At 45.1% G+C, this 27995-nt stretch overlaps 2 protein-coding genes across 9 annotated transcripts in view; one reads left to right on the forward strand and one right to left on the reverse strand.

Annotated features, from left to right (window-relative positions):
- Nucleotides 1–32: 32 nt before the first annotated feature.
- Nucleotides 33–3853, forward strand: EMC4 (ER membrane protein complex subunit 4). Its single transcript, XM_058184346.1, has 6 exons — nt 33–171; nt 1762–1853; nt 1953–2067; nt 2184–2337; nt 3135–3295; nt 3559–3853. Exons 2-6 carry the CDS (start codon nt 1768–1770, stop codon nt 3592–3594), a joined length of 552 nt encoding a protein of 183 aa, XP_058040329.1. The 5' UTR covers nt 33–171; nt 1762–1767; the 3' UTR covers nt 3595–3853.
- Nucleotides 3854–5132: 1279 nt separating this feature from the next.
- Nucleotides 5133–27995, reverse strand: part of SLC12A6 (solute carrier family 12 member 6) — a 69092-nt gene continuing 46229 nt past the window's right edge. For all 8 annotated transcript variants that reach the window (XM_058184339.1, XM_058184336.1, XM_058184337.1 and 5 more), the window contains 18 exons: nt 25627–25868; nt 24969–25183; nt 23680–23838; nt 22851–22949; nt 21402–21459; nt 19116–19290; nt 17263–17381; nt 17090–17188; nt 16690–16809; nt 16347–16451; nt 14603–14771; nt 10706–10901; nt 10436–10605; nt 10213–10344; nt 8560–8667; nt 8271–8455; nt 6701–6834; nt 5133–6612 (listed from right to left, as the gene is read on the reverse strand). In XM_058184339.1, coding sequence (XP_058040322.1) covers nt 6521–6612; nt 6701–6834; nt 8271–8455; nt 8560–8667; nt 10213–10344; nt 10436–10605; nt 10706–10901; nt 14603–14771; nt 16347–16451; nt 16690–16809; nt 17090–17188; nt 17263–17381; nt 19116–19290; nt 21402–21459; nt 22851–22949; nt 23680–23838; nt 24969–25183; nt 25627–25868 — 2577 coding nt within the window. In that variant the 3' untranslated portion in view covers nt 5133–6520. The remainder of the gene's footprint in view (nt 6613–6700; nt 6835–8270; nt 8456–8559; nt 8668–10212; nt 10345–10435; nt 10606–10705; nt 10902–14602; nt 14772–16346; nt 16452–16689; nt 16810–17089; nt 17189–17262; nt 17382–19115; nt 19291–21401; nt 21460–22850; nt 22950–23679; nt 23839–24968; nt 25184–25626; nt 25869–27995) is intronic.

Raw genomic sequence — 27995 nt, forward strand, 5'->3', positions numbered from 1 at the left:
TAACAATTTAGAAAACGCCTTCACTGTTTTTTTTGAAAAAGCCCATAGGAAAAAAGTGACGAGCGAGGGACGCAGCGTGCTCGTGACGTTATCAGAAGGCGACCGCGCGGAACGGAGCCAAACAGGAAGTGACGACAAACGTGAAAGACAGCTGCTGAAGCTTTTCAAACCGTGAGTATAGACCAGGCGCTCTTTTTCGGGGGTTTTGGGGGCGGACTACACTTCCCAGGCTTCCCGGCCTGGCTTTCGGGTTGGGGTTTTGGTGTGATTTAGAAGCGAGGGGGAGAAAATGTCCCTTCCTGACTTAATCACGCCTCCCAAAAAGACTGAAGTTGCCACCTCTCTCGCACCGTCTTCCTCCGCTTGGCACCTTTCAGGGACTACAACTCCCAGAGTCCCAAAGGTGCTTCCTCCCCCCCACCTCACCCCCAGGCAAGTGGACTTTCTGGTTTTTCTTTGAAGACGTTTCGCTTCTCATCCAAGAAGCTTCTTCAGCTCATGACTGTATGGTGGGGAATGGAAGGATTTATACTTCTTGCAGACAGCTGGTCATTAAAAAAAATCATTAAGAAAAGAGAATGCAAGTGACCAGCTGTCTGCAAGGAATATAAATCCTTCCATTCGCCACCATTCAGTCAGAACTGAAGAAGCTTCTTGGATGAGAAGCGAAACGTCTTCAAAGAAAAAATAATGAAGTGCAGTTGCTTCTTGAAAAAGCACCTTTGGGGCAACCCGTGACCTAGATGACAGAGAATCTCCATAAGACCTTCAGGAACTACATCTCCCAAACTTCCCAGCCAGGACAACCAGTGACAATGGCTAGTGATCCTAGGTGCTGTAAACTCCATACAGAGGTTGAGTGAAAAGGATTTATGGCCAAGCATTACAGTTGCAAGGACTGTTGTTGTTACCATAGTTGCGAAGTCAGATCTGACACATCGTGACTCCATAGACAACTTTCCTCCAGGCCTTCCTGTCCTCTACCATCCTCTGGAGTCCACTTAAGTTTGCACCAACTGCTTCAGTGACTCCATCCAGCCACCTTGTTCTCTGTCATCCCCTTCTTCTTTTGCCCTCAATCTTTCCCAGCATTAGGCTCTTCTCCAGGGAGTCCTTTCTCATTAGGTGGCCAAAATATTTGAGTTTCATCTTCAGGATCTGGCCTTCTAAAGAGCAGTCAGGGTTGATCACCCTGCAAGGATTACAGGATCATAATAAAGAGTTTTTTAATTAGATGTGGGATGATAATTTGCTCGGGGTGTTGGTGGTGTCTCCCCCACCCCTGATTGGCTTGTGTCCAGAATTTGTGGCTGCTCCAACTCTGGAAGTTTTTAAGAAGAGGTTGGATAACCATTTGTCTGAAGTGGTGTAGGGTTTCCTGGCTAAGCAGGGGGTTGGACTAGAAGGCCACCAAGGTCCCTTCCAACTCTGTTATTATGGAGAGGGTGATTACTTGTAGGTTTAGAGGAAATATTGGTGACACTGCCATACACAAGAGTTTATTTGATCTGTCAGCTGCTTGGATGATCTGTGGTAATCATGAAACCAAGAGCTTCCTAGGTTTGGTTCCCAGGTTCCATTGCAACGTTAGTCTTCTGGCTAGAGATGTTATAATATCTGTTGAATGGAATGGAGGCGATGATGCAAAAACTTGCAATTTCTTCAGGATTGTGGGACATATGGCCAAAAGGGTCAGGCTGCTCACTTCCTTAATATTTAATTGAGGATCTTATTTGGAGTGCGCATTACCTCTTTTTACAGGCAACAATGAGCACTGGAGGGGGACTGGTGACCAATCGTGGAAGACGTTTCAAATGGGCCATTGAATTGAGCGGTCCGGGCAGTGGTGGTAGGTAAGTACCTAGGAAAAGACCTGTATGTGTCTCCCTACATAAGCAATCTACAAATGTTGGGCATGTGCATTTGGATGAGGGGTTTCTTTTCTTTGCCAGAGGCCGAAGCGACCGTGGCAGCAGCCAAGGAGACACTCTGTACCCCATAGGCTATTCAGATAAGCAGGTGCCTGACACAAGTGTTCAGGAGACGGATCGCATCCTGGTTGAAAAGGTAATGTCTTGGATAGGAAGAACTGGGTATTAGAAATGCTATAAGTGTTCAAAATGTAGAACTCAATGGACTATTGCTTATTGAACTCTTATTTTTCCCCTCCTTAAATGTTTTAGCGCTGCTGGGATATTGCTCTCGGTCCCTTGAAGCAAATCCCAATGAACCTATTCATCATGTACATGGCAGGGAATACAATCTCCATCTTCCCCACCATGATGGTCTGTATGATGGCCTGGAGGCCCATCCAAGCACTAATGTCCATCTCTGCTAGTAAGTCTCTTGGTATCACCATCCAAATCCGCCTTTTATCCCACTTGTTCTCCATTTTCTACTTTGTGGGGCTGTTATTCCAATTTGGGGGGAGGGGGGGAGAAATATAATAGTCTTGATCAGGGGTCTCCAACCTTGGCAACTTTTAAGACTTGTGGACTTCAACTCCCAGAATTTTGGGAGTTGAAGTCCACAAGTCTTTAAAGTTACCAAGGTTGAAGACCCCTGGTCTTGATTGTGATCCAAAAGACAGTTTGAACAATTTCAAAAATAGGATACATGCAAATACTTTCTTTTTTTAACAAAATGGGAATATAGGAAATCTGTTGAGTGGGCAGTTTACATATGGTACAAATAGGTAAATGCTGTACTATAGTTTATGCTATAAACCAAGGCAGTCCAGGAACAATAATGTGAAAGAGGAATATATTTTCCAGCTGGATTTGGGACATCTCTTCTAGAGGCTTATAAGAAAAAGAGGATTGCTAGGGGCAGAGAGTTCCCTCTGATTAAGATCCATATCCAGATTTGTGCTTGGCTTCAGGGTTGCCCTTAGGACAAAGTGTTTGCAAAGCAGCTTAATCTCCAATGGTAAAAACTCTGTAAGATTGACTTATAGATGAGTTATATTAGTATTTTAATAGCAGACTCCTGAACCTCTTGCTTAACCTAGTTCCTAGTTCCTGGAAAGATGATTAAATTGGCAACTACATCCCCAAACAGGCTTTTCTATCCAGCACTGTCGAACCAGGGATGGACTATGAAACACTACTTTTGTTTTTTAATTGTTCCCACAGCATTCAAGCTACTTGAAAGCTCAAGTCAGAAGTTTCTTCAGGGACTGGTTTATTTAATTGGCAACCTGTTAGGATTGGCCTTGGCAGTTTACAAGTGCCAGTCAATGGGGCTATTGCCAACTCATGCTTCTGACTGGCTAGCTTTTATTGAACCACCTGAGGTAAGTACGAAGAATTCTCCTCCCCTCCCTTGGATCATCCCCTAACTAGCCTATATATGTACCCTGAGAGGTGGGGGAGGTGGCCCCCAGGACAAATTTCTTGGATCCAAGCTGCAAAGTCTCTTTTTTGCAACGTTTTTTTAACATTCTCTTGCTTAGTCTCTGTTTAAATTCTTAATCTCTGTTGATCCTGTTTAAAGATAATTTTCAAAATGCTGACTTTTGGTTTGTGACTTGTGGTTTATTTTCTGTCTTCTGCCCAGCGTATGGAGTACACAGGTGGGGGTCTAATCTTATGACCTGACCTATTTCCAGAAATCAACTGCTGCTCTAGGTGTCTGCCTTGGTATTGTGAATTATTCTTCCTTCCGCTGACTTCAAAACATGCTGGATTTTAGGTGCATGTTGCTGCAACTGTGGAACAGTAGGAAGCATTTACTGAATGTTATCCAGAACAGGAAGGGCTGGTGTGCTTTGGAGGAGCTGAAGCAAAAGATTTGGCCTGTTAAATTTTCCCCTCGGTTAAAATCAAAATAAAAATATTAACTTTTAAATGTGTATAGTGCTTCACTATAGTGATAATTCTACCATCAGAGAATCCATTCTTCTATAATCGGTACATAATGCTAGAAGTGCTCAATGTCACAAGGTGATGGCCAAGGTTACATACTGAGCACTTCACTTCTCATTTAAAAATTATGCATAAACAGGTGAATCAGGAAGGTATCTGTAGCAGTCTAGGCTAAACGCATACATACTCTGACTTGAATGTAAAGTTTAATTCACAGGTATTTCTAATTTATAACATTTTTGATTTTATTATTCTAAAGCCAGCTAAAAAATGTATAATGAGCTCGATGACTACTTGTGGGAAAGATGGAGTTGGAACGTTTTATAGCCATGATGGCGAACTTATGGCATGCGAGCCATTGCCCCAGTTCAGTTCTGCTGCGCATGGGCTGGGCCTCCCACTGGCCAGCTGGTCTTTGAGTCTCTGCTGTGCATGCACCAGGAGTGGGGGGAGTGCACGCACATGGGTTGGGCCCATGTGTGGGACCCATGTGCGCATTGCACTTTGGGGGTTCCGTTTGACACTCAATCCAGAAAAGGTTAGCTATCACTTTTTTATGGGATTCTAATAGTTTTATCATTAATACGGCTGTAAACCGCCCTGAGTCCTTCGGGAGAAGGGCGGTATAGAAATTGGATTATAAATAAATAAAAAAAAATAAACAGTTTAGATGGGCTTATTGGCTAGAAAGCCGGCAGTCCAGGTTCAAGACGTCACGCGACAGAGTGAGCTCCCGTCTTCGCCCAAGCTCCTGCCAACGTAGCAGGTTGAAAGCTTGCAAATGCGAGTAAATAAATAGGTACTTTGGTGGGAAGATAAGAGCCATCTGTGATGTCACATGATTGAACATATCTTCAGACAGTGCTGGCTCAATGACCTTGAAATGGAGATGACCACTGCCCACTATAGTCAGCAATGACCAGTGAAGTAAAATCTGCAGGGTCTTTTTATCTTTATGATGGACAGCAGCTACTCCAAAATTCATGTACATTACCCCATTCTTAAGCCACCGATACGAATTTACTGGGGGGGAAATGATAAACTTGTTATACTTATATTCACATTAGTCTCACAGTCATGTCTATATGAACTAGAGCACTGGGTGTAATTTTTCTTTTCAAAATGTGGAAAATGTAAACGTATGCCCCTATTTATTTTATCTTGCCTGTTTATAAATGATACCAAGGCTGTAAAGTAGATGAACATTATGTAACGAACACATGAGCTTTGCAAGTGGAGCAACTTAGGCACAAATAAAATAAAAAATTATATATAAAATGTTTATTCTTTTACATAATTCAAGAAGCAAAAAAAATCACACTCCTAAATTTGACGCGATGTAAACAAGGTTGCACCCTGAATAAATTAAGAAGTCTCAGCCAAAAATAAGAGATGTCTGTGAAATTCTCTTTTTAAAAAATAAAACGAGAGGCTTGAGATGTGTCTTTTAAGGCTACCCCGAGGGAGTGGTCCCTGTATTCTATTCTTGAGCAAGAGGTACCAGGAGAAGGAGACATCCATCATTGAAATTAGATAGGACAAAATAGACAACAGCACCTTTCCCTAAGTTTGCTTCTGTAGAGGTAAGGAAAAAAAACTCCATCCCAACATTTAATAAAAGCAAGCTGTATATCCTTGTCACTTGACATCAAAGAGGGCAATCTCGCTTGGCACAGAAGACGTGGCATTAAATTTTTCTTCTTATCCAAGCTCGAAAGAAGAGATGGACCTCTTCAAAAGCCAAGAGGGCAATTTGGAAAAGCAGAAAACCCTGTTCTTCAGAATAGAAATCATTTTCCCCCTCCTCAATGTGTGAGGGCGAAGTATGACAGCTGTCTGCCGTGGTTCTACAGAATTATCTATAAAAAGAGGAAAAGGCAGTTGCTAGTTTCCTCGACTTAGCAGAAGTGCAAAGGCCAGATGGAAAAATAGATTTCCCTATCAATATGCTTCTTCCACCCTAACTTGGAGATCAGCCATTCTCTCCCCTTGTCGGCAAACGGCGTATCTGATTCACACACACTGACAGGTGACTTCCGACTTTCTAAGCAGCCTTGATTTCAGTGGGAAGGGAAGCAAAGAGACTTTGGTGCTGACCACGAGAAGACAGCACAATGAAGGATGGGTTTCCCTTTTTCTAAATCACCCAGCAGTTATCTCCTCTCCCTTCTTGTTCCTCTTAACGTGATAATGACAAGTAACAGCTTCTCCAGCTGGGCCAAACCTGCTGTTCCAGCTGATGGATCCTCGTCACTCCTTTCCTGATCTTTTGCTTGTCTTAAATGCCCTGCAGAGTTACTACTCGTGAGGCGGCTCCTACATTTCTTGAGAGGGTTTGACAGAGCAAGCTCCTACCTATTTCTATAAATTTCCCTCTCGCGACAAGCTTTGTGAAGATTCTAGCGTGTAGCTCCTAACTCGATGGAAGCTGAAGAAGCTGCCAACTATCCATCCTCCAAACATTGAAGGTGGGGGGAGTGGGGGAAAAAACACCCTATTTGAAGACCCTGAATTGCCACGAGAAATGAAAGCAAATAGGTGTGGCGGTAATAGCTGGTCTCCTCGGGAGATCCAAGTGGCACCTGGGAACAGGTAGGAAGCGAGTATCCATTCGAACACAGTTCATCAGGAGGAAGACTCCCCACCCCCATCCTCTATGAGTAGATGGTGATGACCTCACTGCCTCCACCCCGTACAAGCAGCACACGTTCCAGTCCCTCGGTGAGCACCTCCAGGAATTCCATATCTGTGGGTGGAAAAGAGTCAAAGGAACAACGTAACCCAATTCTTCAGAGCCACCTCCACTCCTTCCTGTGCCCGGCAGAAAAGGATACAGTTTTCATCGCCTTCAGGGTTTCGTGGCGGCCCAGGCATGTTTAGCAGCACAAGCTTAGCCTCGTGGGACTTGTTGACAATAACTTCATTGAGCTTGACGGCCGTGTGCATACGTCGCACGTTGGACTGATCCCTAAGTTGGGGGTAGGAAAAAAAAATTAGCAAAACCGGAACCCATACAAATATACCCATACATCAAGCTTTACCAGTATATCTAATCTGTAGCCTGGCTTGTGAGAAAATAAAGGTATTTATTATGGATTAGAGACTGAAAAAAGCAACAACACACAGCCAGAGATTCCTTCCCAAAAGAAGAGGTAATGACATGGTAACTGCAGAAAAGCAAACTAAAAGTACTAGCAAGAACTTCTAATGGGCAACTTCTAATCCAGATGTCTTTAATTTAGTGTCTGACCCAACACAATGTCCCTCTGGCTTTGATCTTCCAAGGAAAAACTGGACAATGCTCCACCAAATCCAGACCAACCATGGCAGGTGCCAATATTGGAAATTCAAATGGGGATTGGTTGACAATACTGTGACTCAGGGACTGTCCTGAAAATTTTACATCATATTGCAACAGAATGCCCCCTCAAAAGGTGCCCTGCAAGAACTACATCTTCTCAAGGGAACTGCTGCTGTGCAGTGGCTAAACTATCTAGATGTCTGGCCATAAACTTAGTCACTCTAGTAACTACTCATACATAATTTAATGTTATTTGTCATTCATATTGTAGGTTTTTTTAAATAATTCACTGTACTGGGTGTTTTATATTTTGATATACATTTTATATGCCATTTTTGTAAATTTTATGCATGCATGCTATTATGCGCTAACGCCATACAAAATAAATCAACACAGGAAGAACCCTGGCACATGCTGGAGATGGCATTACTCATGGGAAACAATGGGATCTATGGTGGAAAAAACAAAACACATTTAGAATAAAACCCAGACAGGATAGTGGTAAGATTAAGCTAAGTTTTGTATCACTTTCCAAGAAGAATTTCGAAGCAGAATAGCAATAGCGACAGCACTTATATACTGCTTCACAGTGCTTTAAAGCCCCCTCTAAACGAGAGTCGGCATATTGCTCCCAACAATGTGGGTCCTCATTTTACCCACCTCAGAAGGATGGAAGGCCGAGTCAACCGTGAGCCGGTGTGAAATGAACTTCCAAATTGCTGGCAGTTAGCAAAATTAGCCTACAATACTGCCTTCTAACCAGTGGTGAAATTCAATTTTTTTTTACTACCTGTTCTGTGGGTGTGGTGTGGCTTGGTGGGCGTGGCAGGGGAAGGATATTGCAAAATCCCCTCCCCACTCCTGGGAGAAGGATATTGCAAAATCTCCATTCCCACCCCACTCTGGGGCCAGCCAGAGGTGATATTTGCCAGTTCTCCGAACTACTCAGAATTTCCGCTACTGGTTCTCCAGAACCTGTCAGAACCTTCTGGATTTCACCCCTGCTTCTAACCACTATCCCACCACGAATGGTGGGCAAATAGGAAGGGTTTAACGACAGTAGAAGTAAGTATAAAAAAATAACCCAATAATTGACAACTTACGGACGCATGTTGAGCAGATCTTGGAAACCCTCCAAGGTCTTGAGTTTGTGTCCATGAGAAGCCATGTATTTGTCCTTGGTCCAGGTCATGTGCACCTTCTCCTGGTAGGTCTCAGTCTCTTCATCATCATCTGAGCCAATGCTGGTCAGCCGCAACATTGAGTTCCTGTCTTTCACAAGCTGGGCCTATATATAAGAACGGCATCACTGATGCGTTAGTGAAAAAGAAACCCAGATCAGTTGCTCTTTTTCAGCCTGTTTTCTCCCACCTTTGTTTCAGCCCAGTTCACCTCGCGTTCTCGTTCTGTTTTAGAGAGACGCATTTGGCGCAGCATCTGGGAGCGCTGCTCCATCATCAAAGTGCGCTCATACGTGTAGGCAGAGATGTCGCTGTCATGCTGCAAGAGAAGAAAAGGGATGGCTGATACTGGACAATCTTCCCACCCCATGCCCTGGCAAAGAAATTCAATGGAGGGACATCTCCACACTCTTCCTCTTTATATTCCAGCCAGGGTGGGGTTTGTTAATGTCTCCTTCTTCACCTGGATAGCCGCCACCCAGCCCTCTGTTGCTCTCCTCTCTGTGCATACACGCATCTGGGATGGGCCCCAGCTGCTCCTCCCCTTCGCTCAGCTCAGGCTCCAAAAGCAGCTGCCTGAGCGTGAGTAGAGGGGCCTTGCTCTTCATCTGGCTCTGAGCCCTCTTGCTCCGCCTCCTCTGACTCATCTGACAAACCACAACACCCAACCCCTGGCTAGAGTTAGGGTTAGGGTTCAGCATTCTTCCATCACTTGTAACCTTAGCCAGATTTCAAGCAATGGCACATCTGCACCAATGGCACATCTGCACAGATAGACTTCTCTAGGAATATGCATGTCTACAGGCATTCTGTCCAAAACAAGAGTAGTCAGCCTATAACTCTTTCCTTGAAAGGGACACATTTTTTTAAACATCTCTTTTTGATCCTCATTCCCATGGTGAAAGAAGTCAATTTGTAATTCGGGGGCAGGTAGTGGCCAATGATAAAGGAACCAGGAATAAGTTTGAGTGTGGCTTCCATCAGATATGTCTCTAATCCCTTTTGCCCCATTAAATATGTATCTGTCCATTAGATATATTTCTAATCCTTTTTTTTTCATTGGATGTGTCTCTATCCATTAGATGTGTCTCTAATCCCTTTTTCCCAATTAAATATGTTTCTGTCCATTAGGTACAGTTATCCTCGATTTACAGCAATTCATTTAGTGACTATTCAAAGTGACATCACTGAAAAAGTGACTTATGACCATTTTTCACACTTAATGACCATTGCAGCATGCCCATGGTCATGTGATCAAAATTTGGATGCTTGGCAACTGGCATGTATTTATGATGGTTGTGGTGCCCCGGGGTCACATGATCCCCCTTTGCAACCTTTCTGACAAGCAAAGTCAATGGGGAAGCCAGATTCACTTACTAACTTAACAACTGTGGTGATTCACTTAACGGTGGCAAGATAGGTCGTAAAATGTGTCAAAAGTCCCTTAACGTGACAACAGAAATGTTGGGCTCAACTGTGGTCATAAGTCAAGGACCAGCTATTTACGTCTAATCCCTTTTCCCTAATTGGATACGTTTCTATCTATTAGTTATGCCTCTAATCTCTTTTTCCCTCATTAGATAGAGTCGTGGTGGCACTGTGGTTAGAATGCAGTACTGTAGGCTAATTCTGCTGACTGTCGACTGCCAGCATTTCGGCAGTCTGAGTCTCACCGGCTCAGGGTTGACTCAGCCTTCCACCCTTCCAGGGTCAGAAAAAGGAGGACCCAGATTGTTGGGGACAACAGGCTGAGACTGTAAACCGCTTAGAGAGGGCTGTAAAGCACTGTGAAGCAGCATATAAGTCGAAGGGGTACTGCTGTTGCTAGATATCTTTCTAATCCCCACAGTATTGTGTCACTCACCATCTCAACGACTTCCACCTCTGCCTCAATACGAAGGTGGTACAGGAAGGTGGCTAGATCCTTTTTCATCTGTATGCTGTTGTCCTCCAGTTGAGCTACTGTAAAGATGCGGATTTTGCACTTACGCCACACCTTTGAAGCAAGGAGAGAGGGAAATTAGTAATCGCCGCCCTGCCAATGAACGCCTGGCTCCAGTGTCTCAGCAACGCTCGCCCATCACCACCTTGTGCTGCTTGAGAAGGAAGGGGAGGAGCATCAACATTCCTCCGTCGTGCACAATCCACCAGACATCAATGTTGCCCTCGGAAAAAGGCTCTGCGTTGCTAGGGTAGAAAGCCACGTTCTTTGCCACCAGCAACGCCAGGCGGGCAGCTGTAGTCACGCGGACAGTGCCTGGAGAAGAGGAAGAGGACCTCATGCGATACGGTTCGGTTGACTCTCGGGACCTCTCACCCACACACCCCAAATGCCTCGCCCCAAAGGGAAACCGTACCAATGAAAGTCTTCCAAGCGCGGGCATCCTCACTCTGACGCCAGGCGTTCGGCCAGCCCATCACCACGGTGTTGTGCTTCATGCCGCCCAGCCCGCAGGACTGAATGAGGTGGCAGATGCCCTCTCGCACCTTGGCAGCCACCACGATCTGGCAGAAGCCTTTCACGCGTTCTGCCTCCATCAGATGTTTGATGGTCTGAAATATCAATAGCAAAAGCACTTATATACATCTCTTCACAGTGTTTACCTCTCTAAGCGGTTTACAGAATCAGACTATTGCCCCCAACAATCGGGGGGGGGGGTCCCTATTTTACCGACCTCGGAAGGATGGAAAGGCTGAGTCAGACTGGTGAGATTTGAATTGCCAAACTGCAGGTAACCTGTAGTCAGCAGAAGTAACCTGCCGTACTGCATTCTAACCACTGCGCCACCACGGCTCTTAACGTTGCTTAAAGGCAAAGCTGCAAAAAGTTAAGTGACCGTTCAAAATTACAACAGCACTGAAGAAAAGGGACCTAAGATCATTTTTCCAGACATAGGACCGTTGCAGCATCCCCACGGCCACATGATTTACATCCAGATGCTTCACAACTTATGACGGTTGTGTGTCCCGGGGTTACGTGACCCCACCTTTCTGCAATCCCCTTCTGACAAGCAAAGTCAATGGGGGAAACCAGATTCGCTTAACAACCGGTTTGCTAACTTAACAGCTGCAAGGATTCGCTTCACAAATGCGGCAAGAAAAGTCGTAAAATGGGGCAGAACTCGCATCATAGGTTTCTCACTTGGCAACATAAGTTTTGGGCTCAACTGTGGTCGTAAGTTGAGGACTACCTCTATTGTAATGTAGAGCTATGAGGGTTTACATCTAAAGACGGTCCTTCAGACTTGAACACCACTTGTGGATTCATTAGAAAGTTTGCAGCGGGACCTTTTAAGGAAAAAAAGCTCATTTCTGGACATGGAGTATATCTGATGATGTCTTTCTGAAGAAGAGCAAAAATCTGTAACGTACAGGTTGTTGTAGTCCGCCAGCAGCCTGCGGAGCTGGCAATGGAGTCGGACAGCGATGAGGCTGAGGTGAGGCCAGGGCCATCAGGAATTGAGGTGAGGACTCCAGAGCCTCCAGAGACTGATAATAGTGAGGCAGAGGAACAGGAGGAGCCTGTTCCTAATGCACGCATGAGAAGAGCTACCAGGAGGCAAGAGCAGCTCAAGCAAAGAGAACAACTCAGGAGTAGGGTCAAGAGATGATTGGCCCCTCCCATAAGGCTTAAAACAGACCAGCACCGGCATTTGGGCCTTGCCAGGAAACAACACTGGTAGCTTCGCCTTCTGCTTCGTCTACATCTTGCATTCATTTTCGTGACTTCTGAACATTTGCCAAGAAAGGCCTTTGGCAGTTTGCCTAATTGGACCAAGGTTTGCGACAGGACTGAGGAATTTGTGTTGGGAGGAATTTGCTTTAGTTTGAGTTGAACTATGCTGGGAATATCTACGGGACCGTCTACTGCGACCAGATACCTCTCACCGACCCGTGCGCTCTCACAGAGAGGGACTCCTCAGGGTGCCGTCAGCTAGGCAGTGTCGTCTGGTGACGCCCAGGGGAAGGGCCTTCTCTGTGGGGGCTCCCACCCTCTGGAACGAACTCCCCCCAGGACTCCGTCAACTTCCAGATCTTCGAACCTTCCGTCGCGAGCTCAAGACTCATTTATTCATCTGTGCAGGACTGGCTTAGACTTTTAAATTTAGAGGGGTTTTAAATTGATTTTAATATTTATATTTCTATTTTTAATAATTGGTATTATTAATTATTGGCATTAGAATAAGTCTTTTAATGATTATTTTAATTTGTATATTGATGTTTTTATATGCCTGTAAACCGCCCTGAGTCCTTTGGGAGATAGGGCGGTATATAAGTTTAAATAATAAATAAATAAATAAATAAATGAAGTAATTCTCAGCTGTTCGAATAAAGTTTGTTTGTTCTTTCACAGACTGAGTTTCCTACTACCTACTTGGGCCTGGGTCACAACATAGGTAGCCCTCGACTTACAACAGTTTGTTTAATGACCTTTCAGTTACAACAGCACTGAAAAGTGATTTATGATTTTTTTCCACACTTCTGACTGTCGCAGCATATTCACGGTCATGTGATCAAAATTTGGATGACTGGCAGCTAGTTTATCTTTAGAATGGTTGCAAGGTCATGCAATTCCCTTTAGCACCTTCTGGTAAGCACAGTCAATGGGGAATCCACATTGGCTTAACAACCGTGTTACTAATTTAGCACCTGCAGAGTTTCACTTAACCACTGAGCAGGGGTCAAGGTGTAATGTAATATTTCTTACTACCGGTTCTGTGGGCGTGGCTTGGGGGGAATGTGACTGGGTGGGTGTGGCCAATTTTTTTTTTTTTTAACTTTTAAAAGCATTTTTTTGGGCAAAGAAAAAATGCTTTTACAAGTAAAAAAAAAGCCTTTGATGATCGTGTGGCTCAGCTGGGCATAGTGGGGGGAAGGGATTTTTGCTACCGGTTCTCTGGAAGGGGTGAAATCCAGCAGGTTCTCGCATGTTCTGGAGAACCAGTAGTGGACATTTTGAACAGTTCGGAGAACCAGCAAATACCACCTCTGGCTGGCTCCAGAGTTGGGTGGGAATGGAGATTTTGCAATATCCTTCCCCCAAGAGTAGGGAGGGAATGGGGATTTTGCAGTATTCTTCCCCTGCCATGCTCACCAAGCCACATCAGGCCCACCAAGCCACGCCCACAGAACTGGCAATAAAAAAAAATGGATTTCACCACTGCCACTGAGGCAGGAAATCTTGTAAAATGGGACGAAGCTCACTTAACAACTGACTCGCTCAGCTGCAAAAAAAATTGGGCTCAACTGGATTCATAAGTCATGAATTACCTTTCAATATTGGATGCTCTCTATAGAGGCTACTAACATTATCAACTGAATCAATATATCTCAGGAGATTGACACAAGCAATCTTCCGTTTTCATATTTGGGTTTGAGCCAAGCACAATCATGAGATAAAGCATCAGGTTTAGACGAAAGCAAAGAAATTCTCCAACACTGGAAGTTTTTAAGAAGAGATTGGACCATCATTTTTCTGAAATGGTATAGGGCCGTGATGGCGAACCTGTGGCACGCGTGCCAGAGGTGACACATAGAGCCCTCTCTGCGGGCACGTGTGACATCACCAGCTGCTCTTCTGGGTTCCGGTGCACATATGTGTGCTGGAGCGCTGGAAATCAGCCTGAAAAATGACCAAAAAACGGCTTGGAAACGGCCCATAAAACACCCCAAAAAAGGGCACGCATAGGCTGGGCAGCTGATCTTTGGGTTTCCGGTGCTCCAGCGCACACACATGCATGCACGTTCTGGTTTGGGCACTCGGTGCTGAAAAGGTTCCCCATCACTGGTATAGGGTTTCCGACCTGAGCAGGGGGTTGGACTAGATGAACTCCAAGATCCCTTCCAATTATTCTGTTCTGTTCTGTTCTGCTCTGCTCTGCTCTGCTCTGCTCTGACCTTATGATGGCATCCTCCAACAAATAAAAGTTAGCTTGACGGAACACAAAATTCTAATGTACATTTCATGATATGGCAAGCTTGAAAAATCCCTCTTAACAAAAGTACAGTTAAAACATTTTAGGTAGCCAGATTGAGAAGGGCACCTTAATTCTGAACTTTTGGAAAACATGTTAGCTGGAGAAGACACATCACTGAGCTAACTGAAAGATGAAATATCATCAGCGTTTTCCTACTTTCCTTGTCTCTAATTATCTGAAAGCATTGCTTTACACTGATACAGCTGCTCTTCTTGTAGCCTCCTAACTGAATCGGTGGCACCCACTCAGCTGAAATGCACTTCCGTGAAATCTCACCTGTTCAGCAGCCAGGGCTTCACTGTAACTCTCCAGGAAATTGCCCACCATGACCGAACCTACAATAGTGAGCCCTTTGCCAGCTTTCAGCTGAGAAGCAAAGGTGAGTAGATGTGGATGCTTCACGTGGAGATCCTCATCCAACTTTAGCAGCACCAACAACTGTGGCCTAGGGAGAAATGAATAGAATAGAATAGAATAGAATTTTATTGGCCAAGTGTGATTGGACACACAAGGAATTTGTCTTGGTGCATATGCTCTCAGTGTACATAAAAGAAAAGATACGTTCATCAAGGTACAACATTTACAACACAATTGATGATCAATATATCAATATAAATCATAAGGATTGCCAGCAACAAGTTATAGTCATACAGTCATAAGTGGAAAGAGATTGGTGATGGGAACTATGAGACGATTAATAGTAGTGCAGATTCAGATTCATGTTGGAAGCCCAACATGCGCATGTTAAGAGTTGAAGGAGCAGATGAATTTAGATTTTTGCCCCAAAGCACACGTAAGATGTAAGAGTTTATTCTGCAGCAAATAATACTCGTAAATCCACATGCATAAGTATTCCGTTTGATAAAACTTTAGTAAGGTCACATTTGGAATAGTGCATCCAATTGTGGTCACCGCATTACAAAAAAAGACATTGAAACTCTGGAAAAAGGGCAAAAAAGAGCAACTAAGATGATTAAAGGCCTAGAGGCTAAAAACGTGGAGAACGGTTGCAGGATTTGGGTTTGGCTAGTCTAGAGAAAAGGGGCTGCCACAAAGAAGAACAGCCCAGGTACTTACGGGACCGCCTGCTGTTACCTTATGCCTCCCACCGACCCGTACGCTCTCACAGAGAGGGTCTTCTCCGGGTGCCATCCGCCAAGCAATGTCGGCTGGCGGCCCCCAGGGGAAGGGCCTTCTCTGTTGGAGCACCTACCCTCTGAAACGAACTTCCCCCCGGTTTGCGCCAAATATCTGACCTTCGGACCTTTCGCCGGGAATTAAAAACTTACTTATTTATCCAAGCGGAACTGGCCTGATTTTAAATTTTTTAAATTTTTTAAATTTTAAATTTTGTAATTTTATATGGGGTATTTTTAGGTTGGGTCAATTGACGGTTTTAATTCGGCCATTATTGAATATGTATTTTAAATTGATATTTTAACTTTGTATATTTTTTATTGTTTTATGTATGGCTGTACACCGCCCTGAGTCCTTCGGGAGAAGGGCGGTATAAAAGTTTAAATAAATAAAATAATAAATAAGAGGGGGTCGACTTATTTTCCAAAGGACCAGAGGGCAGGACAAGAAACAATGAGTGGAAACTAATCAAGGAAGTTAAGGAGAAACTTCCTAACAGTGAGAACAATTAACCAGTGGAACGGCTTGCCTTCAGAAGTTGTGCTTCATCATTGGAGGTTTTTAAGAAGAGACTTGTGTATAACCACTTGTCTGAAATGGTGTAGGGCACGGGTGTCAAACTCGATCGTGTCACGGGGCTGGATCCCGATATTTTTTGCCTTTGTGAAGCCAAGGTGGCCGTGGCCTATGCATGATGTGTCCAGCCCGTGGGCTGCCAGTTTGACAGGCCTGGTATCGGGTCTGCTGCTTGAGCAAGGGGGTTAGACTGGAAGACCTCCAAGATCCCTTTCAGCTTGAATCTGAATTTGAGTTTGCATTTTCTATGCAGCACTGCCCCATGTTGAGGCAACAAGACTCCAAAAGCAAGCTGTGGCTTCCCTACCTCCAATTTTTGGTGTGGGGTGGCCCCTCCTCAAGGCGCAGCAAAGCAAAACGGGCGGCACTCAGTGATAAGCCACGGATGCCATCGCCCCATTCCTTCTCAGCCCTGCAAGAGAAGCACAATTCAGCCAAACAAGCATGTCACAGTAAGTCTGTCCTTTCCAGAATCGTTGCAGACCAAGCAAAGCACGTATTCAGGAGATCCTGCAGAACCCAGGTGCTTATCATTAAGTTAGGGCAGGGTTAGGATCGGGGTTAGGGTTAGGGAGTAAATCTAACAAAAAGAAATCCTCGCTGAGCCAAGATCACACAGAACCAATCCAAAACAGTTTAGGAGCACTCACCCATGATACTCGATATATTTGTAGATCATGCCAGCTATCACCATTGCAATAATTGCGTAATACCAGGAGGAGATGAACATGAGCGCCACACAGATACTCATGCCCATGAAGGAGAGTATCCTATGAGGAGAGAAATTGGAAGGAGAAGGGTACACGCACATAGTTTCCTAAAGACCGTGGGAGCTAGAATTCAACCAAAGGGAATACGAACAACTTATTGAACTTGCTGGTCCCCGTTGCCCTCTTACATATAATTTCTAGGCCAAATTTATTTTGTCGTAATGGCCTGTAGGAGTTAGGAGTCTAAATTCCCCCCCCCCCACGCCAACCTCTTCATCTTCTGCATCCATTTGCGCCCCATCCCTCCCTTTTCAGCCATTAGGTAGTAGAGCGTTCTTACCAATGGTAGTACCGGAAGCGTGGTCTCCAATTGGGGGTGCGTAGTAAAGTTTGTAAGGCGCAGGCTAGGTTGACAAAGAGGTAACACATCAGGAAGAACCTAGAAAAGCATCTGGTGGTGTCAGCAATGGGCGTTTCCTTGGGACCCCAACCCACAAGGAAGGGGACACTTACATGGAGAGAATAGGGGCAACCATGTCCAAGGATGCAATCAGGATCCCAAGTTCTGCAATGCCGGCCGTCAGAAGCAAAGCCCAGGTGGGCTCCCCGTTGGCCTTACCGTGGCCAAAGACCTAAAATGAATGCATGCGTGAGAGAAGCAGAGCGCGTATTATTTAACCCTATACATTCCCTCCAAGAGCTGTGGTAGCGAAGTGGTTAGAGTGCAATATTGTAGGCTACATCTGCTACCTGCCGGCTGCCTGTAATTTGCCAGATCGAATCTCACCACGCTCAAGGTTGACTCAGCCTTCCATCCCTTCCAAGGTGGGTCAAATGAGGATGCAGATTGTTGGGGGCAATATATGCTGACTCTGTAAACTTCTTAGAGAGGGCTGTAAAAGCACTGTCAAGCAGTATATAGAATAGAATAGAATAACAGAGTTATTAGCTTTCCAACTCTTGTTATTCTATTCTAATTTGAAGGGACCTTGGAGGTCTTCTAGTCCAACCCCCTGCTTAGGCACCAGAACAACTAGACACAAGAACAGTTTTTCCCCGAAAGTCATCACTCTGCTAAACAAATAATTCCTCAACACTCTCAAACTATTTACTAAATCTACACTACCATTAATCTTCTCATCATTCCCATCACCCATCTCCTTCCACTTATGACTGTATGACTGTAACTTTTTGTTGCTATCATTAAGGGTTAAATTGTACCCTATGACCATCATTTGTGTTGTAAATGTTGTACCTTGATGAAGTATTTTTTTTCTTTTTTCTTTTATGTACCCTGAGAGCATATGTACCAAGACAAATTCCTTGTGTGTCCAAACACACTTGGCCAATAAATTCTATTCTGTCCTATTCTATTCTATTCTAGTTTCAACCCATTGCTTCTTATCCTACCCTCAGGTGCTTTGGAGAACAGCTTGACTCCCTCTTCTTTGTGAGGGAGTCCCCCTGAGATATTGGAACACTGCTATCATGTCTCCCCTAGTCCCTTCTTTTCAACAAACTAGACATACCCAGTTCCAGTAACTGTTCTTCATATGTTTTAGCCTCCAATCCCCTAATCATCTTTGTTGCTCTTCTCTGTACTCTTTCTAGTCTCCACATCTTTTTTACATCGTGGCGACCAAAACTGAATGCAGTATTCCAAGTGTGGCCTTAAAAGTAAAGGTAAAGGTTCCCCTCGCACATATGTGCTAGTCATTCCTGACACCAGAGGGTGGTGCTCATCTCCGTTTCAAAGCCGAAGAGCGAGCACTGTCCGAAGACATCTCCGTGGTCATGTGGCCAGCATGACTAAACGCCAAAGGCGCACATAACACTGTTACCTTCCAACCAAAGGTGGTCCCTATTTTTCTACTTGCATTTTTTACGTGCTTTCAAAATGCTAGGTTGGCAGAAGCTGGGACAAGTAACGGGAGCTCACCCCATTATGCGGCACTAGAGATTCGAACCACTGAACTGCCGACCTTTCGACTGACAAGCTCACCGTCTTAGCCACTGAGCCACCACGTCCCAGTATGGCCTTACCAAGGCATTATAAAGTCGTATTAACACGTCACATGATCCTGATTTTATTCCTCTGTTTATGCAACCTAGAATTGTGTTGGCTTTTTTGGCACTTGCTGCACACTACTGGCTCATATTTAAATGGCTGTCCACCAGGACTCCCTCTCACAGTTACTACTATTGAGCGAGGAACCACATATACTGTACCTGTGCATTTTGTTTTTCTTGTCTAAATGTAGAACCTTACCTTTTTCACCGTTGAATTTCATTTTGTTAGATGGCGCCCATGTTCAAGTCTAAGTGCTATTCCTATTCCTATCTGAAAGCAAAATATGGCCACTCACCCGCAGGAAGGGTATGATGTTGTCCTTAGCTATGGCCTGCAGTAGCCGGGGTGCACCTGTGAGGCTCTGCAGCCCAGCTCCACACGTGGAGAAGAACGAACCAATGACAATCACCCAAGGGGATGGCCAGGAGAGGGTGCCCACCACCAGGTTTCCCTTTACTGTGTCGCCAAATCTATCGGATGGACACAAGAATGAAATGTTAAGTTCAATCCTTAAAGTTTCACGGCTAGAAGTGCATCTGAAGCAAACTAGGAAAAGAAATGATAACAGGCAGTCCTGGACTTACGGCCACAATTGAGCCCAAAATTTATACTGCTAAGTGAAAACTTTTGCTAAGTGAGTTTGCCCCAGCGGTTAAGTGAATCTTGATTGAAGTTGTTAAGTTGGTAACACGGTTGTCAAATGAATCTGGCTTCCCCATTGACTTTGCTTGTCAGAAGTTAACAGAAGGGGATCACGCATGACCCTGGGATACTGCAACCGTCATAAATATGAGTCAGTTGCCACGCATCTGAATTTTGATCATGCGGATGCTGCAACTGTCGTAGGTGTGAAAAATGGTCCTAAGTCACTTTTTTCAGTGCCGTTGTAACTTTGAATGGTCACTAAATGAACTGTCACAAGTTAAGGACTACCTGTACTATATCTATGATTAGATCCATACAAATTCATTGCAAACATCCTTCTGATTCCAGTGGAAATAATACAATTCATAGTGTGCACTCCAGTGGTGAAATTCAATTTTTTTACTACTGGTTCTGTGGGCGTGGCTTGGTGGGCGTGGTGTGGTTTGGTGGGCATGGCAAGGGAAGGATATGGCAAAATCTCCATTCCCACCCCACTCGAGGAGAAGGATACTACAAAATCCCCATTCCCTCCCCACTCCAGGGGAAAGATACTGCAAAATCTCCATTCCCACCCCACTCCAGGAGAAGGATACTACAAAATCCCCATTCCCTCCCCACTCCAGGGGAAAGATACTGCAAAATCTCCATTCCCACCCCACTCCAGGGGAAAGATATTGCAAAATCTCCATTCCCACCCCACTCCAGGGGAAAGATACTGCAAAATCTCCATTCCCACCCCACTCTGGGGCCAGCCAGAGGTGGTATTTGACGGTTCTCCTAACTACTGTTGGATAACCATCTGACTGAGATGGTGTAGGGTTTCCTGCCTGGGCAGGGGGTTGGACTAGAAGGCCTCCAAGGTCCCTTCCAACTCTGATGTTATGTTATGTTATGTTACTCAAAATTCCCGCTACCGGTTTTCCAAAACCTGCTGCATTCCACCTCTGGTGCATTCCTATATGTGAGAATTTTCCTGAATCAGGAAAAGCCCATCTGGTCTAGTAACGTCTGTCACACAGAGGTCATCCTAATGTATCTGAGAAGTTCATAAAGAGACTAGACGGATGATTGTCCTTTTGCGTCGTTGCTATTTAGCAAATAGTATTTAAAGCAACTTCAAAATCTCCATTCCCACCCCACTCCAGGAGAAGGATACTACAAAATCCCCATTCCCTCCCCACTCCAGGGGAAAGATACTGCAAAATCTCCATTTTTTCCTGGTAAAATAGATGCAAAATTGCATTCTAACTAGATCCAAGCCACAGAAAAGGAGCAAAAGACATGGCTAACAACAATTTGTGTGCGTGCACATGTACATGCCTTGGAGTACTAGCAACTGCCTGGCAAGTTGGTTGGCAACAAGACTCTTGGCAAGTTTTTCACAAGTGGTTTTGACCTTGCCTGCTTCCTAGGGCTGAGAGCATGTGACTAGCTCAAAGTCACCTAGATCTGCCTAAGGCAGATCTAGAACTCCTGGTCTCCTAGTTTCTAGTTGATACCTTAACCCTAGTGGTCCCCAACCTTTATAGCTTGGCGGCCTGATGGGGAGAGACAGGGGAACTGGCCCGCTGCTAGCGCAAGTTGAGCTCTGTGTGTGTGCGTGTGCGTACTTGCCCGCCACTTGCGCAAGTCAAGCTGCATGTGCACACATGTGCATCAGCCAGCCGCTCGCACAGCTCATTTCCGAATGGGCCAGGGTCCAATAGTAGGCCACGCCCCGAGGGTTGAGGACTGCTGCCTTAACCAATACATCAAACTATCTCTAATCACAATTATCCAACTTAAAAAAGAAGCATGTATCAAGCATTCCCGATGTTGACCACAAAGGAACTTTATAGCCAAAACCATCTAAGATCTACACGCAGAAAAATATACCAGCAGTTTCTACTATTGGAAAAATATAGGATTAGAGAAAGCCAAGGTAGTTATTACTTACTTGTCCCTGAGTACAATGCCTTCTACGCATGCCCCAAACAGCACTACGTTGCTAAGATCTAATGTGGCAAGAGTCAAAGGTAAATTCTGTGCAAAGAACAAGGTAGTAAAAATGAACAACCAGTCTTCTCATAACTAACTTGATCAAATCATGTTTATCTCCCCTTGCTTATTAATCCTAATGTATTCCATCCAGGAATCCGTCAAACAAAGGCATGGTCCTGGTATGAGTGCAAAATAAACTACAGGGCTGAAATTGTAAACAGCTTTGATACATTTCCTTGCCGGTAGCTTTGTATCTGTGGGTGAAGAAACATAATTTCAAGGCAACAAAGCAATAATCCTCCCTGGAGAGGATTCTGGGTTCACCGTGCCCCCAAACATCTGGAATTTATTAAAGCAACATAATAGCATCATTAAGTGTCTAAATTCCAGAACCAAAGCAAGGCATTTTTCTTTGGTCAAGAATAGAGGAAGGTTAGCCAAGAGGAAGATGTGTTGTGGTCTGCCAGCAGCCTGCGGAGCTGGCAACGGAGCTGGACAGTGATGAAGCTGAGGAAGAACATGGGCCTGTCCTGGAGGCTGGGGAAGGTCCAGATGAGGGCTCTGCGTCGGAGGCAAAGGTGGGGCCAGGGCCATCTGGGAGTGATATGCGGACTCCAGAGCCTCCAGAGGCTGACAGTAGTGATGCAGAGGAACAGGAGCTCTTCTCATGTGTTCCTAATGCACGCATGATAAGAGCTGCCAGGAGCAAGAGCAGCTAAAGCAAAGATGATGACTCAGGAGTAGGGCCAAGAGATGATTGGCCCCTCCCATAAGGCTTAAAAGACCAGCAATGGCGTTTGGGCTCTTTGTTGGAAAACAACGTTGATAGCCTTGCTTCTTGTCGGCGGCTTCTGCTTTTGAATTTTTGCCAAGAAAGGCCTTTGGCAGTTTGCCTAATTAGACCAAGGTTGGTGATAAGACTGAAGAATTGTGTTATGAAGAATTTGCTTTGATTTAGTTTGGACTACGCCGAGAATAAGTTAATTCTCAGCTGTTCTAATGAAGTCTGTTTGTTTTCGAACTAATTGTGTCTACTACTACCTACTTGAGCCTGGGTCACAAGATGATGCTTTGACAGCTCTCTCTACACCAGTATTTCTCAACCTCAGCAACTTTTAAAATGTTTGGACTTGAGCGAATTCCCCAGCCAACATGCCGGCTCAAGAATTCTACGAGTTGAAATACAGATATTTTAAAGTTACAAAGTTGAGTAACTCTGCTCTACCCAGATACTGGCCTAGTTCTCCACAAGCTCCAGATTCACAAATAGATAAACATGTCTATTCTTGTGTTAAAATGATTATAAAACCTAGATTTCTTGATTTCCTATTAAACTGATTTTAAAAGGAACGGAATGTAAGAAGGCTGGTTGTCTGGAGGTGCCTCCAGCTGCTGCAAAGGATACACACAAAGGAAGTGGTGAGAATAGCCAGGATGGTACCGATGGGAATAGATTTCTGGGCATCCTTTAGGTCTCCTGAACGATTTGACCCAGCCATGATTCCTATGGAAACAACACCATTGAAATTAAAGTGTCAATCCATTTCTGGAATATACATTTTATGTGACTGAATGAAGTAATAATAAGGAACAGCGCTGACTGATATTTTATATAAAAGCTTTTGGCAGAAGAACCATTGCTTTGATAAAATTAAATGTTAACTGAGCAAGTGGAGTTGGTTCAACTTGGGAAAAAGCAACAATACATCTCACTCTTGCCTTTCTATTGGTCTTAATCTGTCCAGGATCAAGTTCCTTTCCCTAAAGTTGAGAAATTGCAGTTGAAATCTTCAGGAGCCCAAATACAGGTAGCCCTCAACGTACGACTACAATTGAATCCAACATTTATGTTGCTAATCGAGGCTTTTTCTTGCCACATTTGTTAAGTGAATTGCTGCAGTTGTTAAATCAGTAAAACGATTGTTAAGTGAATCTGGTTTCCCCAGATTTTGCTTTTCCGAAAGTTGCAAAAGGGGATCACATGACCCCAGGACACTGCAACAGTCACAACTGTGAGTTAGTTGTCACACATGTGCATGTAAATCATGTGACCATGAGGAGGCTGCAATGGTCATAGGTGTGAAAAAATGGCCATAAGTAGTTCTGTTGTAACTTTGAATGGTCACTAAATGAACTGGTGTTTAGGTCTCACAGCTAACAAATCTACCCTTCTAAGATGACTTGGTTTTGAAGCCACACTGGACAGAGAGCTCAACAGCAATACAGGCACTTACCAGTGACAGAAGGGAAAAATATACCCACAAGAAGGGTAAAAGAAGTGGTGATATCAGCCAGGACATATTGCTGATTCAGAGCTCCTCCTACATCAGCCGAGTGCAAAGATGACTTCTCAAGTATTTCACCTTTCGTCAGGTAGCTGCTCCAAAGATTCTCTGCAATTATGGCACCATCATCATTATCACCATCACCATCTCATTTATTTGAAGAGCTTGGGATAGTGTTCCCATCCCGCCTCCAACCTATGATCTTCTTAACGATTAGGCTGAGAAGCAGCCCAAAGAAACTTCACAGTCACTGCTACAATCTTTCTCCTTCTATCCTGGCCACTTTTTACAGAGGCATGATTGAAAGAGTTTTAACAAACTGCATTGCTGTTTGGTTAGGTGGCAGCCGTGCCTCAGATAGAAAGCCCCTACAGAGAGTGGTAAGGACAGCCGAGTAGAAATAAGACAGTGATGCTAACCTTTTCTAGACCGAGTGCCCAAAGTGTGCGTGCACGCACGCAAATGCGCATGCGCGTGCCTGAACCCCCCAAATGCAATGTGCATGCCCCTCGCACATGTGCCCTATCCCCCGTGCATTTGCACATGGGGGCCCCCACACACCCCACGCTCCCCGTGCAGAGACCCGAAAACCAGCTTGCTGGCGGGAGGCACACACACATGCGCAGCTGAGCTGAACTGGGGCAATGGCTTGTGTGCCATCAGAGAGGGCACCTGTGTTATAGGTTTGCCATCACGATTATAGGAAGATCGATTGCTGTTATTCAGGATATTGCTTATAAGCGCTATGTGTTAGAGCTCGAAGCAATGTTAGAGACCCCACACACCCACTTTACAATCTGTTTCTGTTGCTCCCCTCTGGGAGGTGGTTTCGAAGTATTTCTAGCAGGACTAATAGATTCTGTAACAGCTTTGTTCCCTATGCCATCTGTCTGGTAAATTTGCAAGATTAGTTTTTCTCACCATGTACATGGATACATCCGAACTAGACTGTGTTGTTTCTCTGTGTCATAGAATATATGTGGGTATATGCATAATTATGTATTTATGTATGTATGTATGTATGTATGTATTGACATGTTTATGTAGTGTATATTGGAGGTGGTGTCATTTGAGAGCTGTATTCGATGAAGTTTCATTTTAATGTATGCCGATCAGTGTACATTCAAAGTGACAATAAAGTTATTCTAAGTCTAAATCTAAGAAACGACTCAAAGAGAAACACAGAACAAAACAACAACACTTTTGCTAGACAAAGAATGTAAGGAACCCTTTCTCACCAGCAATAACACCACTGGCTAGTCCTGGAATTCCTTGGATAGTAGTGACATTGTTGTGTTGGAAATACTCATCACAAGAAGCATTGAGGAGCCTGCTATGGTTGCAAAAGCGTGTCCACAGGAACGTGGGTATGGTGAGGTTACCATACTCCTTGGTCTTGGCACATGTCTGAATATGGTGCTGGGAGAGGGAACGATTCCCCAACATGCACACACTGAATGGAGAGAGAAATAAAAGATGAGCAAATTGGTTGGATTTCAAAAAGGGACAAGTGTGAAAGTTGGTACATGCTACTATCCATGGGAATGGTGAGTTGTTGTTCTAGGGTTGGGAAGGAAATTCTCAATAAAGGAGAATATTTGTGGCTCAGGGTCAAAATGAAAAGGCTTTTGGTACTCTCTGAGCTGAGTTGTTTTCTTGCAGACTAGATGAGATGTTAGCTAGTTGCAGACTAGATGAGATGTTAGCTAGTTCGGATAATGAAACATCTGCAAGAGAACGAACAAATTCAGAGAGTACTAAGGAGAGCACAGCTCTTTTACACGCCATTCTATATTTCCCAACACCTTTAGGGGCAGGATTGTGGGGAAGCCACCCTCTGGCCACAGATTTTAATGGGAGTTTGGTTAGCCATCTCCGAGTACGCTAGTAACCTACGGAAAATCAGGAGGTGCAAAGGAGGACTTGATGACACCAGCGTAAATAGCCAGAATGGAGACGATGACGCAGGCCAGGAAAAGAGAAGCAAACTTGTTCACATAACGCACTCCCACAAATACCACCAGCACCATAAGCAGCAGGAAGGCCGAGCCATAAACCCGCATGTTGTTCAGCATGGCTGCCGGCTCCTTCAGGGGATCATCGCTGTGGAAGATGGCTGCCTTGGGGGCAATGTACATCTGAGAGGAGGCAAGAATGAGTCACACGTCACCTTCGGCCTAGTCAGAGGAGTGAAAATACAAAAAGATGTGGAGTTGGCACGACGATAGCAAAAGACTCTCTCCTGTTGTGGTCCGTCAGCAGCCTACGGAGCTGGCAACGGAGTCAGACAGTGATGAGGCTGAGGTGAGGCCAGGGCCATCAGGAAGTGAGGTGCAGACTCCAGAGCCTCTAGAGACCGATAGTAGTGAGGTAGAAGAACAGTAGGAGCCTGTTCCTAATGCACACATGAGAAGAGCGGCCAGAAGGCAAGAGCAGCTCAAGCAGAGAGGACAACTCGGGAGTAGGGCCAAGAGATTATTGGCCCCTCCCATAAGGCTTAAAACAGGCCAGCACCGGAAAATAACGTTGTAGCTGTGTCCTCTGCTTTGTGACTATCTTTGTTTTTATGACTTCTGGACATTTATCAGGAACGGCCCTTTGCCAATTTGCCTAATTGGTCTAAGGTTTGTAAGATTTATTTATTTATTTATTTATTAAATTTTTATACCACCCTTCTCCCAAAGGACTCAGAGCGGTGCACAGCCAAAAGATAAAAAACACAAAAATATACAATTAAAACGACAATTTAAAACCGAGCATATTAGAAAAAATGGCCAACATTTAAAAATTTAAAATTTAAAATTATAAACCATAAAATAATAAAACCCCAGTTAAAATTTTAAATATTAAAATATTAAAAAATATTAAAAATATTATGCCAGTCCCGCTTGAATAAATAAGTGCGTTTTCAGCTCACGGCGAAAGGTCCGAAGATCAGGCACTTGACGTAGTCCAGGAGGAAGTTCGTTCCAGAGCGTAGGAGCTCCCACAGAGAAGGCCCTGCCCCTGGGGGCCGCCAGCCGACATTGTTTGGCGGACGGCACCCTGAGAAGACCCTCTCTGTGAGAGCGTACGGGTCGGTGGGAGGCATAAGGTAACAGCAGGCGGTCCCGTAAGTACCCGGGCCCTAAGCCATGGAGCGCTTTGAAGGTGGTGACCAAAATCTTAAAGCGCACCCGAAAGACCACAGGAAGCCAGTGCAAGCCGCGCAGGATTGGTGTTACATGGGAGCAACGAGTTGCTCCCACTATTACCCGCGCAGCTGCATTCTGGACTAGCTGCAGCCTCCGGGTGCACTTCAAGGGCAGCCCCATGTAGAGAGCATTGCAATAATCCAAACGGGAAGTGACAAGAGCGTGAGTGACCGTGCATAAGGCATCCCGGACAAGGAAGGGGCGCAACTGGCGGACCAAGCGTACTTGGTAAAAAGCCCTCCTGGAGACAGCCGCCAAATGATCATCGAACGACAGCCGCCCATCCAGGAGGACGCCCAAGTTGCGCACCCTTTCCATTGGGGCCAATAACTCGCCCCCGACAGCCAGCTGCGGCTGCAGCTGGCTGTACCGGGGTGCCGGCATCCACAGCCACTCCGTCTTGGAGGGATTGAGCTTGAGTCTGTTTCTCCCCATCCAGACCCGTACGGCTTCCAGACACCGGGACAGCACGACAGCTTCGTTGGGGTGGTCCGGGGTGGAGAAGTAAAGCTGCGTATCATCAGCGTACAGGTGGTAACTCACCCCGAAACCACTGATGACCTCACCCAACGGCTTCATATAGATGTTGAACAGGAGAGGCGAGAGAATCGACCCCTGCGGCACCCCACAAGTGAGGCGCCTCGTGGTCGATCTCTGCCCCCCTGTCAACACCGTCTGCAACCGGTCGGAGAGATAGGAGGAGAACCACCGATAAACGGTGCCTCCCACTCCCAACCCCTCCAACCGGTGCAGCAAGATACCATGGTCGATGGTATCGAAAGCCGCTGAGAGATGTAATAGGACCAGGGCAGAGGAACAACCCCTATCCCTGGCCCTCCAGAAGTCATCCACCAACGCGACCAAAGCTGTCTCTGTACTATGACCGGGCCGGAAACCGGACTGGAACGGGTCTAGATAGCTGAAGAATTTGTGTTTGGGAGGCATTTGTTTTTACTTTTTGAGTTGAACGATGCTGGGAATGAAGTAATTCCCAGCTGTTCAAATAAAGTTTATTTTTATCACGGACTGAGTTTGTTGCTACCTGCTTGGGCCTGGGTCACAACATCTCCG

Source organism: Ahaetulla prasina, chromosome 4 (assembly GCF_028640845.1).
Source record: "Ahaetulla prasina isolate Xishuangbanna chromosome 4, ASM2864084v1, whole genome shotgun sequence".
NCBI classification, from domain to species: Eukaryota; Metazoa; Chordata; class Lepidosauria; order Squamata; family Colubridae; genus Ahaetulla; species Ahaetulla prasina.